At 41.2% G+C, this 25639-nt stretch overlaps 1 protein-coding gene across 8 annotated transcripts in view; it reads left to right on the top strand.

Annotated features, from left to right (window-relative positions):
• The window catches only part of LOC138760509 (echinoderm microtubule-associated protein-like 4), a 348904-nt gene that overhangs the window by 207851 nt on the left and 115414 nt on the right, over positions 1 to 25639 (top strand). For 6 of the 8 annotated variants that reach the window (XM_069931142.1, XM_069931139.1, XM_069931140.1 and 3 more), the window contains 2 exons: positions 20197 to 20220; positions 21532 to 21684. The exons of 1 other annotated variant lie outside the window; for it this stretch is intronic. In XM_069931142.1, coding sequence (XP_069787243.1) covers positions 20197 to 20220; positions 21532 to 21684 — 177 coding nt within the window. The remainder of the gene's footprint in view (positions 1 to 20196; positions 20221 to 21531; positions 21685 to 25639) is intronic. One more of the 8 variants, XM_069931143.1, reaches the window with a different exon arrangement.

Raw genomic sequence — 25639 nt, 5'->3', positions numbered from 1 at the left:
AGGCACGGGTTGAGCAATGTTTCAGGGGTTGCACACATAGTTGCTCTCTTTGGGTTTTCTTTAGCCCGGCAGTCCTTCACCCAGTGCCCTCACTTACCGCATCCTGCGCACACGGAGCCCTTTGCGGGGCATCAGGCACAAGGGTGCTGTGTCTATCCACAGAAGTAGCATGTGGGGCTGTGTGGGTCACAGATGCTCCAACGACCTGGTCCTCTGAAAAGGTGCCCCTTTCACCTGTGAGGTCGTCAGCTCCCATTTGGGTCTGCTCAAGGACTTTCGCCAGCTCCAGGGTGCTGGCCAAGTCTTTCTTCCCCAACTCCAGCAGTCGCTGCCTCACGTACCTGAACCTCACTCCTGGCACGAGGATGTCCCAGATTTGTTCCTCCTCTCTCACCTGGGCTGTGGCCGCTTCGTAGTGGCATTTTCTGGTCAGGGCCCACAGTTCACGAATTTAGTCATCAAGCGACTCACTCGGATGCTGTCAACATTGAGAGGGTCGATGTCCCGCCACACATCATTCTGGGGCCTCATGTAGTGGGCCTTCAAGCCTTCCAAGGCCGACATACTTAGCAGTCTCTGATAACAGCATACTCTTTGGTGCCAACTTGAGAGATGTGCTGATCTCCTTAGACTATCCAAGTTGAAGGTCGACAGGTAGCACTGGAAGCATTCCAGCTAGTAGGCAAATTTCTCAGGGGACAGAGTCAATATTGGAGCATGCCTGGTTTCAACAGGGCTTCCATCCCATTTCCAAGTTAAGCTATTAAAATTGTAATGTGATTGAATCCACTCCAAGTGAGGAGTACAAACACACTTCTAATAGCTTACTATCAATGTCCAGTAGACACAATCCTCAGGTGAATCTGAGGTAAGGCGGGAAAACCAGGGTTTATATTGGGGCAGGTGAGAGTGGATCCAGGGAGGAGCCAGCCAGCTGAACAATACATAGACAGTGAATTCCAGTTCATTGCACCTGGACTGAACTCCATCTGCCACTTCCTGCCCAACTCTGCATCCTATCTATATCTTCTCGTAATATACGGAGAACTGCCCACAACACCTCCAGGTTTCATGTTATCTGCATACTTACTGACCCAACCTTCCATTTTGTCATCCAGGTTATTTATGAAAAAAATCACAAAGAGCAGGAGTCCTATCACAGATCCCTGCAGAAATCCAATTATCACTGAACTCTAGGATGAATACATTCCATCTACTACTGCCTTTTGCTTTTTGCAAACAAACCAAGTCTGAATCCACACAGCCAAGGTTCCATTGATCCCATGTCTCATGACTTTCCTAATGAATTTACCAGGGGGACCTTATTAAATATCTTGGGAAATATCGACTACCTTGCATCAATTTCTTTGGTCACTTCCTCAAAAAACCTAAGACTCATGAAGTGCCCCTCACAAAGCCATGTTGACCATCTCTGAGAAGACTATTTCTCAATGCTCATCAGCCCTGCAACCTTAGAATTGTCTCCAATAATTGTCCAAGACTCTCAGGTCTATATTTCCCAGGATACTCCCTAGTACCCTCTTTTTAAACAAGGGGACAACATTTGCCAGGGAGGGCACAAAGATTATTGTCAACACCACAGCAATCTCTTCCCTCACTTCTTGTAGTAACCTGGGTTATATCTCATCTGGTCCCAGGGACTAATCAATCTGAATGTTTTTATACAAGGTCCAGCACTTCCTCTTTCTTCACCTCAACATTGGTGAATACTGAAGCAAGAATTTCCCTACATCTTCTGCCTCAAGACACATGCTCCTTCCTTTATCCTTAAACAACTCTACCTTCATGCACTCTTCTGTTCTTCACGTTTGCATAGAATGCCTCGCTAAGGCCTTCTTATGCCCTCTTTCAGCTTTCCTTAGTTCCTTTCTGGCTACCCTATTATTCTCATGAGCCCTTCCTGACTTACTTCCAGAACTTTATGGATTCTTCCTTCTACCTCTTAATTCCTGTCTCTCCTCTTTTGCCAGCCATACTTCCCTTACCCTACCATCTTTCCCCTGACTCTTATACATTAATAAAGGGCTCAAGTCTGAAACATCAGTTATGTATCTATCTTTGCTATATAAAGGACACTGATCTACTGAGTGTTTTTTTTAAATTTAAATTTAGATATTGTAGAGCTCGTCGAAAGAACCAAAGACTTGTTGATCCAAACCAAGGCTTTTATTAGCAAAAGACCGGAGCTCTTCACAGGTGGCCGACCAGTCCAGAATGATCCGACCTGGCTAGGGACACAACCCTTTAAGGCCCAAACAATAGGTGTGGCTTAGCTCTCAGCCAATCGCTGTAAGCACAGTCTAGATACAGTAACTATATACACTATGTACATTGGTGATAGATCTGTACTATCACATTCACCCCTTCTTGGAGAATTGACCCTGGGAAAAAAAAACAAAAACGAGGGAGAGAATGAAAAGGAAGGGGTAGGTCAAGGACTGTAGCGGTCAGGGGGTCTGACCATCCGGCGTGACCGCCGTGGTGCCGGGATTGGGGTCGCTGGAGTGGTGTCGCCAGCGGGCTCATCGGGTGCGACTGCTCCGTCGCTCAATTCCCCAGTCGTTTTGTCGGCAGGGTGGCCCGAGTCATTGGGGTGCTGTTGGTCCTTCTGTTGCGGCATGGGGCCTGGAGCATAAGGAGTTGGGGGGTTTGCTGGGTCTACCGCGTCCTGAGCTAGGTCCCGCACCGAAACAGTGTCCTCCCGCCCGTCTGGGAACTCCACGTATGCGTAATGTGGGTTCGCGTGGAGTAGAGTCACTCGGTCGACCAAGGGGTCGTTCTTTGAGTGCCGGACGTGGCGTCGCAAAAGGACGGGGCCAGGGACGGTGAGCCATGCCGGTACAGTGGTTCCCGATTCGTCCTTCCCCAATTGTGCGCCCCAGTGTTGCTGGGATTAGACTTCCAGTGTCAGTTCCAAACGGTGTCCCTACACTTTGGGGGACCCCACGCCCCCCTCTCGGTCTGCCATCGCCCCACTCCCGAAGCACCCGAGCAACCCGCCCCCGTACCCCGGGGCCAATCCTGCGGCCTTTCCACACTCCGGATTGCCCCGCCAGCACTCTTCGCAAACCTCACCCCTGGATGGAAGCCTGTGGCCACCAAAAGTCGGCAATATAGTTACGAAAACAGGCAATTCATTAAGAGTGAGGTGCGTAGATTGCTGGATGAGGGCATCATCGAACCCAGTTCAAGCCCCTGGAGAGCCCAGGTGGTGGTTGTCAAGAATGGGGAAAAACTACGGATGGTGGTCGACTATAGCCAGACCATTAACCGCTTCACACTCCTGGATGCGTACCCCCTTTCACGCATCACGGATGTGGTGAACCAGATCGCCCAGTACCGCATTTTCTCCACTATTGACCTACGTTCGGCCTACCACCAGCTCCCGATCCGCTGCGAGGACCGACCATTCACGGCCTTTGAAGCGAATGGGCGGCTATATCAATTTCTCAGGGTACCATTCGGGGTCACAAATGGTGTCGCGGTCTTCCAGCGGGAAATGGACAGGATGGTGGACCAGAACGGGCTAACCGCTACCTTCCCGTATCTGGACAATATCACCATCTGCGGCCACGACATGCAGGACCATGACGCCAACCTAGACAAATTTCTTCAAACTGCTCGTCAGCTAAACCTGACTTACAATTTGGACAAGTGTGTTTTCCGGACCACACGACTCGCTATTCTAGGTTGTGTGGTGGAAAACGGGATAGTCATGCCAGATCCTGACCGCATGCGTCCCTTAATGGACTTACCCCCCCCACATACCCAGAAAGCTCTCAAACGCTGCCTGGGCCTTTTCTCGTATTACGCCCAATGGGTTCCAAACTACGCCGACAAGGCACGTCCTCTTATCAAGACCACCTCTTTTCCCCTCTCGACCGAAGCCACAGCGGCTTTCGATCGAATCAAATCTGACATCGCTGCTGCGACGCTGCACGCGATCGATGAGTCTGTCCCGTTTCAAGTCGAGAGCGATGCATCCGACTTCGCCCTGGCAGCCACCTTGAACCAGGCCGGTCGGCCTGTAGCCTTCTTCTCCAGAACCCTCCAGGGTCTGGAGAGTAGACACTCCTCGATCGAGAAGGAGGCCCAGGCCATAGTTGAAGCGGTACGTCGTTGGAGACATTACCTCGCTGGGAGGCGCTTTACACTGTTGACTGATCAACGCGCGGTCTCCTTCATGTTCAGCAACACCCAGCGTGGTAAGATAAAAAACGACAAAATCGCCAGATGGAGAATCGAACTCTCCACCTTTAACTATGACATCCTGTACCGGCCTGGTAAGCTCAACGACCCGCCTGACGCGCTCTCCAGGGGGACGTGCGCCAGCATACAGATGGACAGACTACGGAAACTCCATGAGGCGCTCTGTCATCCAGGGGTCACTAGGTCTCGCACCGAAACAGTGTCCTCCCGCCCGTCTGGGAACTCCACGTATGCGTAATGTGGGTTCGCGTGGAGTAGAGTCACTCGGTCGACCAAGGGGTCGTTCTTTGAGTGCCGGACGTGGCATCGCAAAAGGACGGGGCCAGGGACGGTGAGCCATGCCGGTACAGTGGTTCCCGATTCGGATTTCCTCGGGAAAAGGAACATCCTTTCGTGGGGGTTGGCATTTGTTGCAGTACATAGGAGGGAGCGGATGGAGTGTAAGGCACTAGTGAGAACCTCCTGCCAGTGAGAGGTGGGGAGACCTTTAGACCGGAGAGCCAGTGTAACCGCTCTCCATATGGTGGCATTCTCCCTCTCGACCTGGCCATTACCGCGTGGGTTATAGCTCGTGGTCCTGCTTGAAGCAATACCACACTCCAGAAGGTACTGTTGCAGCTCTGCACTCATGAATGAGGACCCCCTATCACTGTGGATGGAATTGGGGTACCCGAAGATGGTGAAAATACTGTGAAGGGCCTGTATCACTGAGGTAGCAGTGGTGTCTGGGCAGGCCACAGCGAATGGGAAGCGGGAGTATTCGTCGATGGCCGTAAGGATGTAGGTATTACGGTTGGTCGACGGTAGGGGTCCCTTAAAGTCTACGCTAAGACGCTCGAAGGGGCGGGTGGCTTTGATAACGTGGGAGTTATCCGGACGGAAGAAGTGGGGCTTGCATTCGGCGCACACCGAACAGGCTCGGGTCATGGAGCGGATCTCCTCAACTGTGTAGGGTAAGTTGCGCGCCTTGACAAAGTGAGCAAACCTAGTGACCCCTGGATGACAGAGCGCCTCATGGAGTTTCCGTAGTCTGTCCATCTGTATGCTGGCGCACGTCCCCCTGGAGAGCGCGTCAGGCGGGTCGTTGAGCTTACCAGGCCGGTACAGGATGTCATAGTTAAAGGTGGAGAGTTCGATTCTCCATCCGAATCGGGAACCACTGTACCGGCATGGCTCACCGTCCCTGGCCCCGTCCTTTCAGTACCTTTATGGCTGCGGTGTAAGTGGTCTCATCCTGGATGTTCTCGTAGACTCTCAAGGACACCATAGACAGCAATGCTGTTAGACGCTGGTTATCCTCCTCTACCTGAATGAATCTCAGGAAGTTTTCAAAGTTCAGCAGCCAGAACTTAAAGGCTTTGAAGGCTGTAGCTGACTGTGGGTTGATATCAAGTTTTTCTGGCCGAGTTAAACGTTCCATCCCTTTCAAAAAAATTCTTTTTGCTAATAAAATTGTAGAGCTCGTCGAAAGAACCAAAGACTTGTTGATCCAAACCAAGGCTTTTATTAGCAAAAGACCGGAGCTCTTCACAGGTGGCCGACCAGTCCGGAATGATCCGACCTGGCTAGGGACACAACCCTTTAAGGCCCAAACAATAGGTGTGGCTTAGCTCTCAGCCAATCGCTGTAAGCACAGTCTAGATACAGTAACTATATACACTATGTACATTGGTGATAGATCTGTACTATCACAGATATGCAGTATAGTAACATGCCATTTTGGCCTATGAGACCATGCTGCCCAGTTTACACCCAATTAACTTACACCTCCAGTACACTTTGAAAAGTGGAAGGAAACCAGACCCCCCCCCCCCACAGAAAACCCACGCAGACATGGGGAGAATGTACAAATTCCTTACAGAATTGTTCCAGCATTGTATTTTTCTTTCAACTACTGTATCTGCAGACCTGTGTGCTTTACTTTCCCCTGTCTCAGTTGGGGAAACCCATCCAGAATCCTGCACATGTGGTTGCTAAACATCCTCCATATTTCTTCTTTGCTTTTCCCTGAGAAAATCTATTCCTAATATATTCTCCCCTGTTCCAGCCTAATTAATAATTAGCCCTTTCCCAATTAAATACTTTACCATTTTGTTGACTTTTTTTATTCTTGTCCATAACTGTGCCAAGGCCAAGTAGTTGTGGTCTTTGTTTCATCATGCCTTATTTGGAGACTATTTGCTACAAGAACTGGAACAAACTTGGATCGTTTTCTCTTGAACACGAGAAACACTAAAAACACCAAAATGCTGGAGGAACTCAGCTGGTCTTTTCAGCATCTTTCAGAGACAAAGATGAGATTGCCAACATTTCAGAAAAGGCAGAAACAGGAAGATTCCGAATTTAAACAATGGGGGAGGATCCAGACCAACCATAGGTATTAATTGTATGTGATAAGGGACAAGGTAAAATTTAGCATGTCTGTGTGAAAGGAGACAGGGAATGGAGAAACGACAGGGGGTGGGTTCAATGAAAACTGGAGAAGTCTTAATGCCATTGGTTGGATGGTGCCCAGTTGGAAAATGAGGTGTTGTTCCTGCAATTTATGTTTGGTCTCAGTCTGTCAGTATGAGATCATGGATAGATGTGTAGGCAAGGGAATAGAATGGAGAATTGAAATGGGTGGCCACTCGGAAATCCATGCTATTGCGGCAGACAGAGAGTCCAGTCTCTACGTTGTAGAGGAGACCACAGCAGGAGCACTGGATGCAGTAGATGATCCCTGCAGATTTACAAGTGAAATGTTGCTTCACTTGGAAGGAAGGAGTGGACAAGGGAGTGATGGAGGGGAGTGGGAAGGAAGGAGTGGACAAGGGAGTGATGGAGGGGAGTGGGAAGGAAGGAGTGGACAAGGGAGTGATGGAGGGGAGTGGGAAGGAAGGAGTGGACAAGGGAGTGATGGAGGGGAGTGGGAAGGAAGGAGTGGACAAGGGAGTGATGGGGGAGAGGGAAGGAAGGAGTGGACAAGGGAGTGATGGAGGGGAGTGGGAAGGAAGGAGTGGACAAGGGAGTGATGGAGGGGAGTAGGAAGGAAGGAGTGGACAAGGGAGTGATGGAGGGGAGTGGGAAGGAAGGAGTGGACACGTAGATGGTGGTGGAAGTGGCGGGGAAGATGTGTTGGATGCGGAGGCTGGTAGGGTGTGTAGGCAAGGACAGGAGGAGTCCTATCTTTGAGTGTGGGGGTGGAGGGGGTTAGGGCAGTTGTGCGGGTAATGGAGGACATGAGGGTGAGTTCAGAATTGATTGTGGTAGAGGGAAAGCCACATTGTTTGAACAATGGAACACTACAGGACATAAAGCTGGCCATTTTGGCCCTTTTAGTCTGTGCAAAAACATCATTCTGCCAGTCCTACTCACCGGAACCCATTCCATAACTCTCAATACCTCCCATCCATGTATATAATCCAATTTATTCTTAAAAGTGAGCCTGCCACAACAGATGGCAGCTCGTTCCACTCTTCCACCACTCTGAGTGAAGCATTTCCCCTAAACCTTTCCCATTTCGTCCTAAAGCTATGTCCTCTTGTATTTATCTCTCTTAAGTGGAAAGCATCTACTCACATTTCCTTTGTCTTTTCTTACAAGCTCCTGTTTTAGTAAATTTGGATGATCACTAAGTGATAGTATAGACAGGAGGAACTGAATGGTCACAGTTAACCTTAACACAACATAAGTTACAGCCCAACACAATTCGATACATTGGAATAGCTGAGGGAAGGTCTGTCACAGTCTGTTCCAGATTTGATACATTTGCAAAGACATTGATTTTGCAGGTGAGAACCATTTTGACTACTGCAGAGAAGAGATGTTTAAAGCATCTCTTGTAGCCAGCCATTTGTGGAATTCAGACCAAAGCATTCTCTGTGAATGACTGGACCTCTTTGGTGGATTGACCTGTGCCAGGAGGGCCTTTTGGGAATCAAATGCTCCATTTTGATTGTGACTAATAGTGGAAGTCACTTGGAGAGACCGCTTCATTTTGAGTGCGTGTAGGTGATGTAGCTTGTTGTGCTTCACTGGACAACTGTTGTATTGATGTTTCAGTATTAGTGATTGTGGTCTCTTCACTTGATATTGGTGGTGCAGGCTTTGCTGGTATTAAAGCTTTCTGCTTCATCACATCTTGGTCGCCGGCTGTGGATTTGGTTTCTCCTCAGCTGATTGTCAGCGTCTGTCTCAACAATATATGATCTTGGTGTCTCAGCTTCTCTGATGACCTTTCCTGGGGTCCATGTTTTCAACATCGGCTCTTGAATATGCTGCCCTCTGAAGAGTTCTGGCAATGTTTGTTCATGCTTGTTATAATGCTGCCGTCCTTCTTGTGTCAGCCAGCCTTCTGATTTCTCCTGGTCTTTTGGAGGGTGTATTTTGCTTGGTAGAGTTGTTTTCGATCTCCTGCCATTTAGAAGTCCTGCCAGGAACTTCAAGTCAGTCCTTAAAGGTGTTGCTTGTAATGATAGAAGAGCTAGGTCTGGGTTTTCTTTTGTTTCCCGACACTTAACTAGTGTGCATTTCACAGTTTGCACTTGTCTTTTTAAAAAATATTTTATTTAAAATCAACACATGACAATTATTAAAATCATAAATCAGCATTTTTACACGTTGATTTATTAAAAAATAAACATTTTTCTACAAAAAATTACTGATTTTTAAGGGAAGGCTTCACCGGTCTGGAGGACTCAAAGGAACTATTTGTAATTTTAATCCCATTGTTCGAGCATACGAGCCCCCAGTCTGTAAAAATACAGAATATTTACCCTCAAATTATATGTAATTTTTCCTGTGGAATACAATTTTGATTCTCTGTATGCCATCTTTGTAATATCAATGAAACATCTGATTTCCAAGTAACACCAATATATTTCCTTGCTATTACCAAAGATAATCTTGCCAAATCTGTTGATCTATTGACATGTTTAAATCTTGTTCCTGTCTTTCTTTTGACTTAAACAAACCAATTTTAGGTGTTTTTTCTTGTAATATCATATGCTATTGACAGTTAACTGTTCTAAATCTGTAATATCTTTCAAAATCATACCAGATCCTAATTTCGCTCTTAATTGAAAATGACAAAAAAGTGTATTACATGGAATATCATACTTAGTTTTTAATTAATCAAATGACATCAATCTACCATTCTCATAACAATCTCCTATTTTAGAAATACCTTTATTATTTCCAAATATTCCAAAAAATATTATCTTTTGAAAATATTAAAAGATTAATCAATGGCATTTTTTAATGACAAAAGATTTCCATCATTTTCTAATTTGATTTTATTCCCACATTAATCAAATGATTCAATAATGAAACATCCTTCAGTTGTCTTTAACCTTGGTTCCACTTTATAAATAAATTCTTCAGGTATAGTTTCTCTGATTTTAATTAATTTAATTTCCACCCATGATGGTTTAACTTTCCGAAATAAATAAAAAAGAAATCTTAATTGTGCTACTTTATAATAATTCTTAAAATTAGGAAGCTGTAATCCTCCCAATTCATATTCCCATGTTAATTTTTCTAATGATATTCCTGCTGTTTTCCCTTTGCAAATAAATTTTCTAACTTTTTATTTAAATCCTGAAAATTATTTTGATGTATAGAGATGGGTAAAGTCTGAAATAGATATTGAATTCTCAGAACACTATTTATTTTAATACAATTAACTCTTCCAATTAAAGTAATAGGTAAATTTACCCACTTTAAAATCTTCATTTATTTTCTTAAATAATGGTTTAATTTATATAAAGTTTTCAAATTATTATCTGTATATATACCTAAATATTTAATCTTATCCCTCCACATAAATTGAACATCGTTTTGACATTGTGAATAATCACATTGTACCAATTCCATTGCCTAACTTTTATCCCAATTTATTTTATATCCTGAAACTCTTCCATATTCTATCAACTGTTTAGGTAATAATAATTGAGGTTGAGTTAAATATACTAACACATCATCTGAAAATAAACTAATCTTATGTTTGGTTTAATTTACTACAAACCCTTTCAACTGTTGATCTATATGAATCCACAAAGTCAGATAAAGGACATCACTGTCTACTTGATCAAGTCAAATTAAATGTTAGATATATCAATCCATTAGTTATTACTTTAGCTTTAGAATTTTTATAAAGAGCTTTAATCCTATTTACAAGACTTGATCCAAAACTAAACTTATTTAAAACCTTAAATTAAAAAAGAATCTCATTCTGACCTATCAAAAGCTTTTTCTCCATCTAATGCTACCACTACACTTAAATTCTTCTTCTTTTGTGCTAAATTAATTATACTTAATAACCCTACTATATTTTCAGGTTTGTCTATTTTTAACAAGATCCATTAGGTCCATATTTATTAATTCAGGAAAATACAATTTGCTACAATTTTACAATCAACATTAAACAATGAAATAGGTCTATATGAAGCTGGTTTAATGGGTCTCTGTCTTTTTTAGGAATAACCGTAATTATTGCTGTTGAAAAAGTTTCTGCAAGATTATGTGATCCGAAAGCTTGTTCTATTACCTTAATAAGTAAAGGAATTAATAAATCTTTAAATTCTTCATAAAATTCAACTGGAAATTCATCTTTTCCAAGAAATTTATTATTTTGTAAACAATTAAGTGCATCATAAACTTTTTGTTCAGTAAAAAGTCTATCTAAATCACCTTTACCTATCTCAGTTAGTCTCGGTAATATCATTTGTGACAAATAATGATCTATAACCATTTCATCTTGTAACAATTCAGATATACAATTTTTCATAACATTCCTTATTTATTTCTTGTGGTTTCAATGTCGCTTTATTATTATTTTGTTGTAGAAGTCTGTTCTGCTTGAAATTGCCAGGCTAAAACTTTGCTCTTTCTCCTAGTTTATAGTATTTCTGTTTAGATCATAATATCATTTTCTCTGTTGTATAAGTCACTTTCTTATTTGTTAAACATCTATAATTATCCTCTGATGATTATTTTTGATTTTTTTTCCCCCCAATGGTTATTTCTTTTTCTAATTTATCTACATCTTTCATAGAGTCCTTTAATTTTTGAAGTATTACATTTGATTTGTCCTCATATATAAGCTTTAAAAGCATCCCAAATAATAAACTTCCATTGAATGGAAATTTGTATCACCAAAGAATTCTAGATGCTGTCTTATAAAAGGCACAAAATTTTTCCATTTTCAATAATAGATTTTAATCTTTACCCTTATACTGACTGTTGCTTTTCAGTAAATTCCAATTCAATCGATAATGGAGAATGATCAGATATTATTCTTGCTTGATACTCAATGTTCAAAACTCTCAATTCGTTTTTAGCTGAAAGAAAAAAATTCAATTCCAGAAAATGTATCAAATCTATTAGAATAAAAAGAATAATCTATCTGAGATGTATCCTTCTCCATATAACAATTAAATTTAAATCCTTCTTTAAATATAACATTTTTTAGCTGTTTTAGTCTTAATCATTGTTCCTGATGATTTATCTAATAAACGATCTAAACAAAAATTGAAATCACCTCCTACCAAAATATTTTCATGACCATCCACCAAATTCAAGAAAATATCTTGCATAAATTTCTCATCATCTGTATCATACATATTAATAAAGTCCATTCCTCTGAAAATATTTGACTATTTACCATTATAGCTCTACCTGCCGGGTTCATAATCACCTTTTTAACCTTAACTGGCAGATTTTTCTTAAATAAAATTGCCACTCCTCTAGCCTTAGAATTAAATGAAGAAGAAAAAAATTACTTGATCTACCCAATCTTTTTAATTTTGTGTTCTTTTTCAGTTAAATGAGTCTCTTGTAAAAAAAATTCAACTCCAAATTTTTGACATATGACAGAATTTTTTCTCTTATGTCCTTTAATCCCATTAATGTTAAAACTCATAACCCTGATTATTTATTTTCCTTATTTAGAAAATTCCTTTTCATCTTTCCTATCCTGGAAGGATTCCCACAAAATAATTTGGTCCTGAATGTCATCACCTGCAATCTAGAAACATCAAGATTATTCAAACTAAATACAATGTATTTAATTACTTAAAAAAAATTTAAAAAAACCAAAAATCCCATCCCAAGTGCTAGAAGAACCAGCACGACCTCCCTCCATTCTATGGGTCAAGGTCAAGCCACGAAAACACATGCGGCTGTCAGAAATCAACCTAACACATCCCCCACCTGCAGGGGGAGAAAAAAAAAATCTAACCAACAATTTCATCCAATATAAAATTTCTTCATCCATCAAAGAGAAGAAAGAATAATAAGGTGGGGGGGGGGGAATAATCACTCTCCCTATACATTAAATCCATTGCAACAATCTGTACCTTTTACTTGAATTTTAGACAAACTCCGAGCAAACACCTTCTCACAATTTTTAAAAAACATTCTGTTGACCTGGTACAATTTTTTTCAAATTAGCTGGATAATGCAAGACAAATCTATAACCTTTATCATACAAGACTTTAACTGGATTAAATTTTCTCCTTTTCTTTAATAGAACTGGACTAGAGTCTGAATTTTTAAAAAAATCATATCCCTTTCATAGTTCAAAGGTCCACATTCTCTATCTCGTCTTATCGCCAAACCTAGAAGCCTCTCTCTATCCTTGTAGTTCAAAAATCTAACCAGGATTGATCAACATCTCTGGCTTAAACCTGGTTTTGGTCTAAAAACTGAGCTTTCTCAATAAAATCTTGTATTCAAAATGTTCCTTTCCAAATATCTTCAGTATCCATTCTTGAAAAAAAACATGTTTTTTTTAACCTTCAGACAATCCCACTATTTTAATATTGTTTCTTCTATTATAATTTTCCAGAATATCAACATTTTCCAACAGTTTACCACATTGAAGTCAAACTAGTTGTTGGGTCTTCAGATATATTGGACCTCCCTTCCATATGTTGTACTTCTTGAAGATCTTGTATCTTATTTTACAACATCAACTCTGTGAGAAGTTGTTTATCACCTTCAATGCATTATCCGATTTAACTGTCAAATCTGTTTTAATGTGCTTCAATTCTTCAGTCAGCAATTTAAAATTATTTTCCAATAGATTAAGTTCATCTATTTTTGTCTCAATCTTATTTATTTCTTTCTTAAAAATCTTTTTCTAGATTGTTCCTCTTCTGAACTTGACATTTCTTTTTCACTGTTGTATTCTTCTGAAGCCTCTTCCACTGGAGATGCATCTTCTTGTTCAGATGTTGAAACACTGGACTGCCCCTTTAAGAGATCTTGCCTTTTTTCCCAGCTCTTTTTTCTTCTAACTACTCCCCTGTCCAGAGAAATATATAACTGACCTTCTCCTCTGCTGTTGCATTTTTAAAATAGCTTTTGAATGAGACGTTGCACTTATGCTGAAACTTTCTAAACAATTATATGGTTATATGGTTAATTCAACAATGTCTTCAGCCTCCCAGCCCATCACTGGGTGAACTGCTGTTGCTCCAGCCATTTTTTCAGTAATATTTTTTCTCTTCTTCCCCTTCACATTTCAATGACTTACAATCAATTGTATGGCTTTATTCTTATTCTCTTATACCAACCGCTGCCACCATGTTGCATCTGTTTTACTTGGGAGGCTTCTTAAATAACTTAGATGCAAGATTCAAATAACAAGGTACTTTACTTACTGATGCCTTCCAGCATCACAGGAAATTGTTTACACACACTCACATATACATACACCCCACAGTGGTGCACTACACTTACTACAGTGAGAAGGGTGCATTCTTATGAGATTACAAAATAGTTCACATTATCTTGACTCTATAACTATGACTAACAGTGAAGATCACTTGGAGAGACTGGTGCCAGGGTGTTGGAAGCTTCATGGAGGCTGCCTGGTTTGAGTCTTACCTATAAAAGAACCAGGAATTTTATGACTATAGCTTGTGTGGATGGACATTTTTTCAAAGGCAATGCAAGGAAAATTCAAGAGTATGTAGCAGCCACAACTCCAGTCTTCCCATCAGTTTGACATCAATTTTGGGCATCAAATTTCAAAGGCCTATGCTTCAACACTGAATTTGAAAGACTGAACTTAAGTAGTTTTCTAGATTTTGGCCTGAACTGTAATGGTTTGGGTATAATGCGCACACACATGCACACTTGGGATAGATTTAGTGTTAAGAACAATTTAAAAGTAAAGACTATAAGAGTAAGAAATAAAATTAGTGTTTTAAAATTAAACACTGTCTGGTTCATTGACTATTGCTGCTCATTACGTGTGGTTTGTAACATTGTACCCCTCATAATTTTGTAAACCTCTTATCAAATCTCTCCTCATTCTTCTACACTCCAAGGAATAAAGTCCTAACCTGTTTAATCTTTCTTGTAACTCAACTCCTGAAGACCCGACAACATCCTAGTAATTCTTCTGCACACTCTTTCAATCTTACTGATATCCTGTCTGTAGTTTAGCGACCGCAACTGCACACTATACTCCAAATTTGGCCTCACTAATATCTTATACTATCTCACCATAATATCCCAACTTCTGTATTTGATACTTTGATTTATGAAGGGCAAGATGCCAAAAAGCTTTCTTTACATCCCTGTCTACCTGTGACGCCACTTTCAGGGAATTATGTATCTGTATTCCCAGATCCCTTTGTTCCTCTGCACTCCTCAGTACCCTACCATTTACTGTGTATGTCCTACCTTAGTTTGTCCTTTCAAATTGCAGTCTACATTAAATTCCATATGCCATTTTCTGTTCCATTTTTCCAGTTGGTCCAGATCCCTCTAAACTTTGAAAGCCTTCCTCACTGTCCACAACACCTCCAGTCTTCGTGTGATCAACAAACTTGCTGATCCAATTTCACACATCATCATCCAGATAAACAACAACCAACAATGGTCCAAGCACCAATCCCTGAGGCACACTGCTAATTACAGGCCTCCAGTCTAAGAAGCAATCGTCCAGTACCATTCTGTCTTCACTACTGCTTGTTCCTTTCCTTTCATGTACACTGTGCCAGTTTCCTGAGTAAATACTGATGCAAAAAACCATCTCATAGACAACCACTCAGATCTTCAAGGGGACTAAATTTGTGTCTTACTATGCTTTTACTCTTAACATACTTGTAGAAACCCTTCAGATTTGTACCACTGTACCACTCCATGTCTTCTTTCCTTCCCGATTTCCTTGAAATATTTTCTTACATTTTCTGTACTCTTCAAGTGCCTCATTTGTTCCTTGTTGCCTATACCTACTGTACACCTCCCTCTTCTTAATCAGGATTCCCTATGCCAGTTAACTTTGTCTTTAATCCTAACAGGAAGATGGAATCTCTGCACTCTCAAAATTTTGCCTTTGAAGACCATCCACTTACTGAACACATCCTTTTCATATAAAAAAAATCATCACAATCCACTCTTCCGAGATCCTTTTTCATTTCCAAAAAATTGGCCTTTCGCCAATTTAGAATCTCAACTTGAGGACCAGACTTATCCTTTTCCATAATTAACTTGAAACTAATGACGTTATGGTCACTGGACCCAAAATGTTCACGTGCACATATTTTTGTCATCTGACCAGACTAGTTCCCTAATAGAAGATTAAGTACTGCATCCTCTCTCATTAGTACCTCTATATATTGATTTATAGAACTTTCCTGAACATATTTGACAAGCCATCTAGCCCTTTTACAGTATGGGAGTCGCAGTCACAACTTTGTTTTTTTAACATTGGTCTGCTATCTCTCCACAGATTTGCTTCTCCAATTCTCTCTATTGGGTGGTCTATAATACAACCCCAACAGTGTGATCACAGCTTGCCTGTTCCTCATCACCCCCCCCACCCCCATGTTGTCTCTGTAGATGAGCCCTCTGTGCTATCCTGTCTAAACACAGCTGTGATATTTTTCCTAGCTGTGCCACTCCTCCCCATCATCCCTCCCCCTCTATTATGTCTGAATCAGCAGAACCCCAGATCATTGAGCTGCCCATCATGCAACCAACTCTCACTAATAGCAAGAATATCGTAATCCCACATTGTATGCCTAAAGCTTGTCTACCTTTCCGACGATACTCCTTGCATTGAAATAAATACATTTGAAAACATTTCTAACACTTACGAACCTTTGATTACATACAGTTTTCACATGACTTGTATACTCCTCCACCTCACTATCTGCTCTAACACTCTGGTTCCCATCCCTCTGCCAATCTAGTTTAAACCCTCTGAATCAACACTAGCAAACCTACCCACAAGGATGTTAGTTCCCCTCCAGTTCAGGTGCAATCCATCCTGTCGGAACATGTCCCATCTTCCCTGCAACAGAGCCCAATTGTCCAGGAATATGAAGTCCTCCTACCTGCACTATCTCTTTAGCTATGCATTAACTTCCTATTTCTAGCCTCAGTAGCATGTGGCACATCTACTACTCCTGAGATAGCAACCCTGAAGGTCCTGTCCTTCAACTTTACTCCTAACTCCCTGAACTCTTTGCAGGACCTCCTCATCCTTCCTACCCACATTATTGGTCCCTACATGGACCATGGGATCTAGCTGCTCACCCTCTCTCCCTCCTGAGAATGCTGAGAACTCAATCCAAGATATTGTGGACCCTGGCACCAGGGAGGCAATAGACCATCCAGGATTCTCCACTCCACATAACTTCCTATCTGTCCCCTTAACTATTGAATCTCCTATCATTACTGCTCTCAATTTATCTCTCCTTCCTTTCTGAGGTGAGGGTCCAGTCTCAGTGCTAGAGTCATGACCACTACAACTTGTCCCTGGTAGGTCATCCCCACCAACAGTATCCAAAACAGTATACTTATTATTGATGGGAACAACCACACAGGTGCTCTTCTCACTCTGTCTATTCCATTTCCCTCTCCCAACCGTCGCCCAGCTACCTGCCTCCTGACTTTTAGGGGTAACTGTCTCCCTGAAACTCCTCTCTATCATCCCCCTGCCTCTCGAATGATCTGTAGTTCATCCAGCTCCAGTTCCCCAACTCAGTTTGTCAGGAGCTGCAGCTGGATACACCTTTTGCAGGTGTAGTCATCAGGGATAATTATGCTGTCTCAGATTTCCCACATCTTGCAATCACTGTCCTAACTGACTTCATTACCTACTCATAATTTAATTAAAGGATTAAATTACCTCACTGGAAGCAAGCTGATCCTCAGCACGCAGAAGCCTCTAAAGCCAAAGCTCCACTCCTACACTGGCCACTTCTCACTGGCTGTTCCTCTTTAGATTCTCCTTTTTATATCCCTGCCAATTATCTCAAGTACTAACTCCCACAAATCAATACTCTTTTTAACCCCTCAGTTGCCCTCTGCACTCCTTTTAAAACAGCTCACTCACCTTGGCTGGTTCCCTCCACTCATTGCCCTCCTGAGTCCTTTGCACCTCCTCTGTCTGCAACAGCCCTGAGATCACCATGGCCCAAGTCCCAGCTTTGTGCTCCTTTTAATCTCTGATGATCTGGCATGGAAGTTCACATCTTGGGTGTAGATGAGAGGGTGATTAAGGAATTGAGAGAATGGAATGGAATCCTTACAGAGGACAGGCTGGGAAGGGTGTAGTCGAGGTAGCTGTGGGAGTTAATGGGTTTGCAGAAGATGTCAGTCGGGAGTTTGTCTCCTGAGATGGAGACAGAGAAATCAAGGAAAGGGAAAGAGTTGCTAGAGATAAGCCAAGTGAATTTGAGGTCGGAGTGGAGTTGGCAACAAAAATGGATGAAGTCAGCAAACTCATTGTGGGTTCATGAGGTAGCACCAAAGTAGTCAGCGAAGTAGCAGTGGAAGAATTGAGGGGGCTTGCCTGTGTAAGTTTATAGCATGGATTGCACCACATAGCCAACATAGGCTGAGGCCTATGTCTGTACCCATGTTTTCCCCTTTGAACTGGAAAAAGTGAAATGAGTCAAAGGAGAAATTATTGGGAGTGGAGGGTGCCAACTGGACGAAAGTGGGGGTGTAGGGAGACTGGTTGGTTCCATTGTCCAGAAATAAACTAAGGGCTTTGAGGCCTTTAGTATCTAGAATGTAGAGATTGAATATCCATGGTAAATATGAGGTGATTGAGTTCAGGGAACTGGAAGTTGTTGAAGTGATGGTGGGCGTGTAAAGTGTCCCAGATGTAGGTGGCGAGGAATTGGAGGGGGGGGACACAATAGAGTCAAGGTAAGCAGAGACCAATTTGTTGGGGGAAGGAGCATGAGGAGACAATGGATCTGCCGGAACAATTAGGTTTGTGGATCTTGGGTAGGGAGTAGGAACAGGCAGTATGGGGTTGGGAAACAATAAAGTCAGAGGACGTGCCACGTAGATGACTGGAAGTGATGAGTTCAGAGATGCTGCGTAATACAGTGGTTTGATGAGTCTTGAGAGTCCTGTTGAAGGGGTAAGTAAGAGGAGGCACCCTAGAGTTGTTGTCTGGCTTCAGCCTGATAGAGGTCAGTGCGCCAGACCACAACACCGCCACCTTGTCTGCAGGTTTGATGGTGAGGTTTGGATTGGTGAAGAGAGAGTGGAGGGCCAGGCATTTCAAGGGGGTGAAATTGGAATGAGTGAGGGGAGTAGTGAAGTTGATATCATGCGACAAATGAAAATGTAAAGGTCCAGAGTAGATAGAAGACCGGAGGAGAAAGACATTTTAAAGTGGGAGAAGGGTTTTGTAGTGGGGGGTGGAGAATTGCGGTTGTGGAAGTAGGCATGGAGACAGCCGACGGAAGAAGAGTTCAACATCACGGCATAAGCGGAACTCATTAAAGTGTGGGTGAAGAGGGACAAAGGTGAGGCCTCTACTGAGGACAATGTTCAATCTCCAAGAGGGGATGGTTGGAGGGGATGGTGAAGACTAGGCAGGGGTTAGGGGAGGTTCAATGCAGTGGAGATGAAGTGTCCAAGGGAAGATGGGTAGGGTTGGGAAAGTTAGAGGGTGAGAGATAGAGGCTGTGCGCTGCCGGAACTAGGGTGGGAGTTCACAGTGGTGGCTCGATCCTGTTGGTCACTGCGGCCAAAACGGAGACCCATATATGAAGCCTGGTCTTGTGGGCTGGCGGGTTCAGGGTGAAAGTTCATGTTGGAGGCTTGATCTTTTTGTACACCGAGACCAAGGTAGAGATTTGCATCAGGAGTTCCAACCTGTAAACTGCCAGGGTCAAAGTGGAGACCCAGGTAGGGGGTCCCCGAGGTGGCAGTCTCCAGGGATGCGACAATTCTAGTGGTTGGGCCTGACCCTGTGCTGTACTGTCAGTTTTATATTACTTTAAATCTATGCCCCTGATTTTTGACCCCCTCAGCTAAGTCCTGAACATTTACTCGATTTAGACACATCATGGGATACACCACAATTCAGCCACCAGCTCTGGTGTGAAAGAATGCAATCTAGCTCATCCAATCTCTGCTTGCAATTAGAATTTTTGGCCATGGCCACATCCTCCTTTATCTTCTAGACATTCTTGTTGCAGTGACTTCTTTCCTTTAATGTGATGATCTGAACTACATAATATGTGGCCTTGAGCAATTCCATCTGATTCTAACATAACCTCCCTATCTTTATTTTCTGTCTCAACTTATAATGGAAAACATCCTGTATGCCTTTTAAACCTGTTGTATGGATCGGAGGACATAAACTCATAAGTAATTCAGGCTCTTGACGTTGCAAACTTTGTTGTCTTGTTGCAGCTCACTTTCCTTTTATTATCTTTTATTGAATATATCTGAACAAGTGAGTTGAATTATGAAAAATATATCATTAAAGAAAAATTTTAAAATGTTTGATTTAGAGGTAGATTTTGCCATATCATGATTGCACAGTTGGGTTTTATACAAATGCAAAGCTTCCTAATATTTTGGTACCCCCTTGAGTTCTGATCATTTATAATTTCTAATGGAATCAATATTTTCCTGAGCTTGCAATTGATATGTATTTTCAATTACTTAAAAATAGATAATCCATAAAATGTATATATTTTAAATTCACAGCTATGGCCTGAAAGAGCAAAAGAAGTAAGTTGTATTTCACGTTTTATTAATTTTAGAATATTGGCTTGCATAGTTATAGAACCGTCAGGCACTACTTTGTAGTAATTAAATTTAAAAGCGTGGTGGTTGGGGTGGGGGAGTATGGGTGTGTGCAGTCGAGAAGTTGTATTTCCATCGTATTTTTTTCAGAGGAATTTGTTTAACTATTTGGGTACTGAAAACAAATTAATTACCTTTTAAATGATAGCGTTCAGGGTACATTAAGTATTTATACTTGTAAATTGCTATGTGACTATACATAATTATGCTGAGTAAATCTACTTGCCTAAAAATAAAATAATGTACCTAATGGTTAGTTATTCATACATGTAGTGGTCTGGACTGCATTTGCTATTTCCCTTGTAGAACATGATTTTGCCAAAACCTGACTTTCAGTTTGATTATTTCATTAATGCATTTTTCATTTCATCAAATTTAATAATGTTCCAGGCCTCCAACAATGCAGATGTATGGTTAACAGTTAATACCTGCAGATATACTATACTAAATTAAAACTGCATACTTTCTGTTGTAAAAATGCAACCAATGGTTGGATGTGGTGCTTCTGTAGATGCAGATTTCCATTTGCTTGTTCTGAGCATTTGACTTGCTTGATTTCTGACATTTTTTTTAGGTTAGGTTTTTAAAACTTCATAATTTTTGCTGTGAATTTCTTATTTTGACACAGATTTACATCTCTGCTGAGAATATACAGTACCTCCCTTGAGTATAATTTAGTTTCCCTCTTCACTGAGCTCAAACCGTGAGCCAATATTTTAGTTTGAAGTAATAGTCAAACCATCTGAAGATTTGTAGATTTTTAAATTTGGTTTTTGTTGGAACTCCCCAAATGCTTTCCTTTGCCACTGATTAGCAACAGTTTCTCAGCATGAAGTTGAAGATTTAACATTCGTGAAGCATTAGTTCGAAACTCAAAAAGAAATTTAATTTTGGGAATCGCAAACATTTTAACATAGCAGTGTACTGCAGTAATAAGCTCAAAATCTGTGAATATGTGTTTACATGATCATTCAAAACATTACAATGCACAATTTTAAATATTTACTGCACAAAACAAATTTGAGTGTGTAAGGATTCAGATTTTGTGCTTGTGGAAAGTATGTATTTCTAATTGTATTCTGGTAAAGCATCATTAGATGGGACTTTTTAAACATAAAATTAAATATTAAATTAGTCTATCACTGTCCTTTAACTGCTAAGGTATGTTTACAAGATTTTGCTAACTAATCAATATGATTTTTCTTCGCACTTTTGTCATTTGATGCATCTTTCCAGCAATCCGGAGAAAAATGAAAAACACGAGGAAAAAGAGACAAATGGCGAGACTCGGTCTAATCGTCAAAATCAAGCACAAACTTGTCAATCCTCTCAATCTCCCCAATCGCAAAGTCACACTCAAGAGAACAAGAACCCTGCTTCAGGCAAAAGGTTTCAAGGATAGAGTAACACAAAATGCAATAGGGTTGTAACGATATGAAAATTGGCAACTCCATCAATAAATAAAAAGTAATCAAGTTGAAGGGCATGTTTTGTTTTTGAGGAGAAACCTAAGCCTGGTGCTAAAGTTGTAATGGACTTTAAACCCTGGTTGTCCTTTCCTTTACTGCAATTGCTTTTCTACTGTCAATTATAGTTATGGTGAGAAATCATGTCTGGATTTTAAGAATAATTCTTTTTTTTGCAATCTCAGACCATTTAATTTATTGTATCAAAATATTTCTATCTTTATAAGAATGTAAAGATTGCCCATTTTTTTTTCATGGCATTTCTAACTTTCTTATAGACTTGGGTGTCTATTAAGTTGCCTGTTTATGCAGGTGATTGCATGCTTAATGTGTTTGGAGAACTGAAGCCTTTGCAATTCCTCTGAAAGTCAAGATTTATTTTGATCTTAGGGTTTTAATGAGTGATTGAAACTTTAATGTCATTCCTTTAATAGAGTTGGGGTAATGCTTTTACTTCACTTGATGCTGAGTATCTAAATTTAGCGTTATCATTTATTATGGGAGAGCACTTGATAGGACATAGAGAATGGAAAGAATTATTTGCCACATTTGTTTTTTTTCCAATTGCTGGCTATATAGCAGCTTTAACAATGTTCAAGGAATTGGTTGTCCATCTGCAAGTTAGAGGGAAGCAGAAGAAAATAATTATAAATTAATTTATATTTTTCAAGTATGTTCACAAATTAGATCGATGCTTTTGCAGAGAAGTTTGCCAACACTGGCTGTATGACTGGGAAATGGTACTCAGAGTAGATGTTCAGATGGGGAGGTAAAGTCACCTTGAAGAGAAAATAAAAAGTCCAGTGGTTAGAGCTGGTGGTAAAGGGAAAACAAAGCAAAATTGCATCTAATTTAATGCAAAGAACTAACTAGTAGATGACCTCAAAACTATAATTAACAAATCGGACTTGATATTGTTATCGTGACTGAGACATAGTTGAAGGACAGGCAGAACTGGCATCTTTGTACTTAGGGTAGAGAATCTTCAGGTGAAAGAGGAAGTGGCATTGCTGTGTTAGCCAAGGAATGTATTACTGTATTTCATTATTGAAGGAGGCTATCCTAAAGGGATTCTCAACCAAGGTCAGATGTAATGAGGTACAAAAATTGTCATCACTTTGCTGGGGGTGTGTTAGAAATCCACAGGGTTATAGTTTTAGCAATTTCAATTTCCCGAATATAACAGGGATCACCTTAGCAGGAAAAGCACAGGGATGGAATTTTTGAGTGTATTCAACAGATCTTTTTGACAAGGTATTTTTATATACAAATTAGGAAGGAGCATTGCAGGAAATGTAGCCAGTTAGGTGGACGAAGTGTAATTGAAATGTAGCCTATCAGGTGGACGAAGTGTGGTGGAGGAGCATTTTGAAAACACTGTATAGTTCAAAGTGGAAATGGGAAAAGATTGGAATAGACAAGAAAGAAAGGTCTTTGCAAATTTAAGAACAATATTATTTGAATAAGGATCTGGCAAATGTAGACTTTGAACATCTACTTGCAATTAAGTGTTCTGTACATGTGCGCAGTGGGAAGCATTCAAATGATAAATAGAGAGTTCAGGGCCATTATGTTTCTGTTGGGTGAAAGCCAAGGTTAACAAGCCAAGCGAAACCTGGATGTAGAGGAGGTCAAGCCAGGAGCACGAATGCAGTAGATGAATTTGGAGGAAGTGCACGTGAATCCTTGCCTCGCCTAGGAGGTCTCTTTAGGTCCCTATATGTTGGTGATGGAGGAAGTGTAAGAACAAGTGTTGCATCTACTGCAGTCTCGGTGGTAAATGGAAGGGATTGAGAAGGAGTGGATGGAATAGGGTGAGCATATAAGGAAGTCATGAAGGGATAATCCCTGCTGAAGGTGGATAAAGTTGAGGAGGGGAAGATATAGCTTTTGTGCAGCTGCCAAGTGTGAAGGATGGCATGCTGGTTGCAGAGGCAAGTAGGATGAAAGGTGAGGACAAGGGGTGCTTTTATGTCTCCTATTTGAAGGAAGAAAGTGAAATTGGAATTCTGGGAAACAAAAGAACTGTGAGTGAAGGCTCCATCAACCACTATAGAAGAGAAGCTATAATTGCTGAAAAAGTAGGGTATCTCAGATGTCATGGAATGGAAGGCTTAATCTTGAGAGCAGAAGAGGCAGAGATGGAGAAATAGTAGTGTAGAGGTGAGGGAAGGCATTAAAAGAGAAATTAGAAAAGCGTGCAATAAGGGAACAGCTGTCATCATGGGAGACTTTAATTTACATATAGATTGGACTAGCCAAATTAGTAAAAATACTGAGGAGGAGAAATTCCTTGAATTATCTAGACCAATATGTCGAGGAACCAACTCGGGAGCAGGCCATTTTAGATTGGGTATTATGCAATGATAAGGGGCTAATCAACAATCTTGTTGTATGAGGCCCTTTGGGTAAGAGCGATCACAATATGATCGAATTCTCACTCGACATGGAGAGTGATGAAATTAAAACCGAGATTAAGGTCCTGGATTTAAATAAAGGGAATTATGATGGTATGAGACGGGAGTTGAGTAAGATTGATTGTGTGGTGTTTATGGGGGAGTTGACTGTAGATAGACAATGGAAAGCATTCACAGATCTAATGGAGAAATTGCAAAAATTGTTTATACCGGTTTGGCATAAAAATAAACCAAAAAAGGTGACTCAACCGTGGATAACAAGGGAAATTAGAGACAGCATTAGGTCAAAAGAGAGAGCATATCAATTGGGCAAAAAACGTACCACAATCGAAGACTGGAAGCAGTTCAAGATGCACCAAAGGAGGACAAAGGGATTAATCAAGAGAGCAAAAATAAATTATGAAAGTAAGCTTGCGTCAAATATAAAAACCGACTGCAAAAGCTTTTATAAATATGTCAAGAGGAAAAGATTGGTGAAATCCAGAGTAGTCCCTTTGCAGTCGGAATCAGGGGAATATGTAATGGGGAATAAGGAAATGGCAGACCAATTAAATTCTTACTTTAGTTCTGTTTTTACAAGAGAGGATACAAATAACCTCCCAAGGATGTTGGGAAACATAAAGACTAATGCAAGGGAGGAACTGAAAGAAATCAGTATCTCTAAGGACATGGTCTTGGGGAAATTGATGGGATTGAAGGCAGATAAATCCCAAGGGCCTGATAATCTACATCCTAGGGTACTTAAGGAAGTGGCCATTCAGATAGCAGATGCTTTAAGAATTATTTTCCAGAACTCGATAGACTCAGGATCAGTACCCATGGATTGGAGGGTAGCTAATGTTACCCCACTATTTAAAAATGGGGGTAGAGAAAAAGCGGGGAATTATAGGCCGGTGAGCCTTACATCAGTAGTGGGCAAAATGATGGAATCCATTATTAAGGATGTAATAGCGGAGCATATGACTAGCAGAGAAGAGATCGGACAGAGTCAACATGGATTTACAAAAGGTAAATTGTGCTTTACAAATCTATTGGAATTCTTTGAGATGGTGACAGGTAAAATAGATGGGGGAGAGCCAGTGGATGTGGTGTACCTGGACTTTCAAAAGGCCTTCGATAAGGTCCCGCATAAACGACTGGCTTACAAAATCAAGGCTCATGGGATTGGGGGAAAAGTATTGATGTGGATTGAGAACTGGCTGGCAGGTAGAAGACAGAGAGTTGGGATAAATGGCTCGTTTTCTGAGTGGCAGGCGGTGACCAGTGGGGTACCACAGGGATCTGTACTGGGACCCAGCTGTTCACAATTTACATTAATGATCTGGATGAGGGGATTGGATGTAATATCTCCAAATTTGCAGATGACACTAAGCTAGGAGGGGTTGTGTGCATGGAAGAGGGGGTCAGGAAGCTCCAGTGTGATTTGCATAAATTGAGGGACTGGGTAGATACATGGCAAAT

Source organism: Narcine bancroftii, chromosome 4 (assembly GCF_036971445.1).
Source record: "Narcine bancroftii isolate sNarBan1 chromosome 4, sNarBan1.hap1, whole genome shotgun sequence".
Taxonomy (NCBI): Eukaryota; Metazoa; Chordata; class Chondrichthyes; order Torpediniformes; family Narcinidae; genus Narcine; species Narcine bancroftii.
This window is presented reverse-complemented; position numbering and strand designations above follow the sequence as displayed.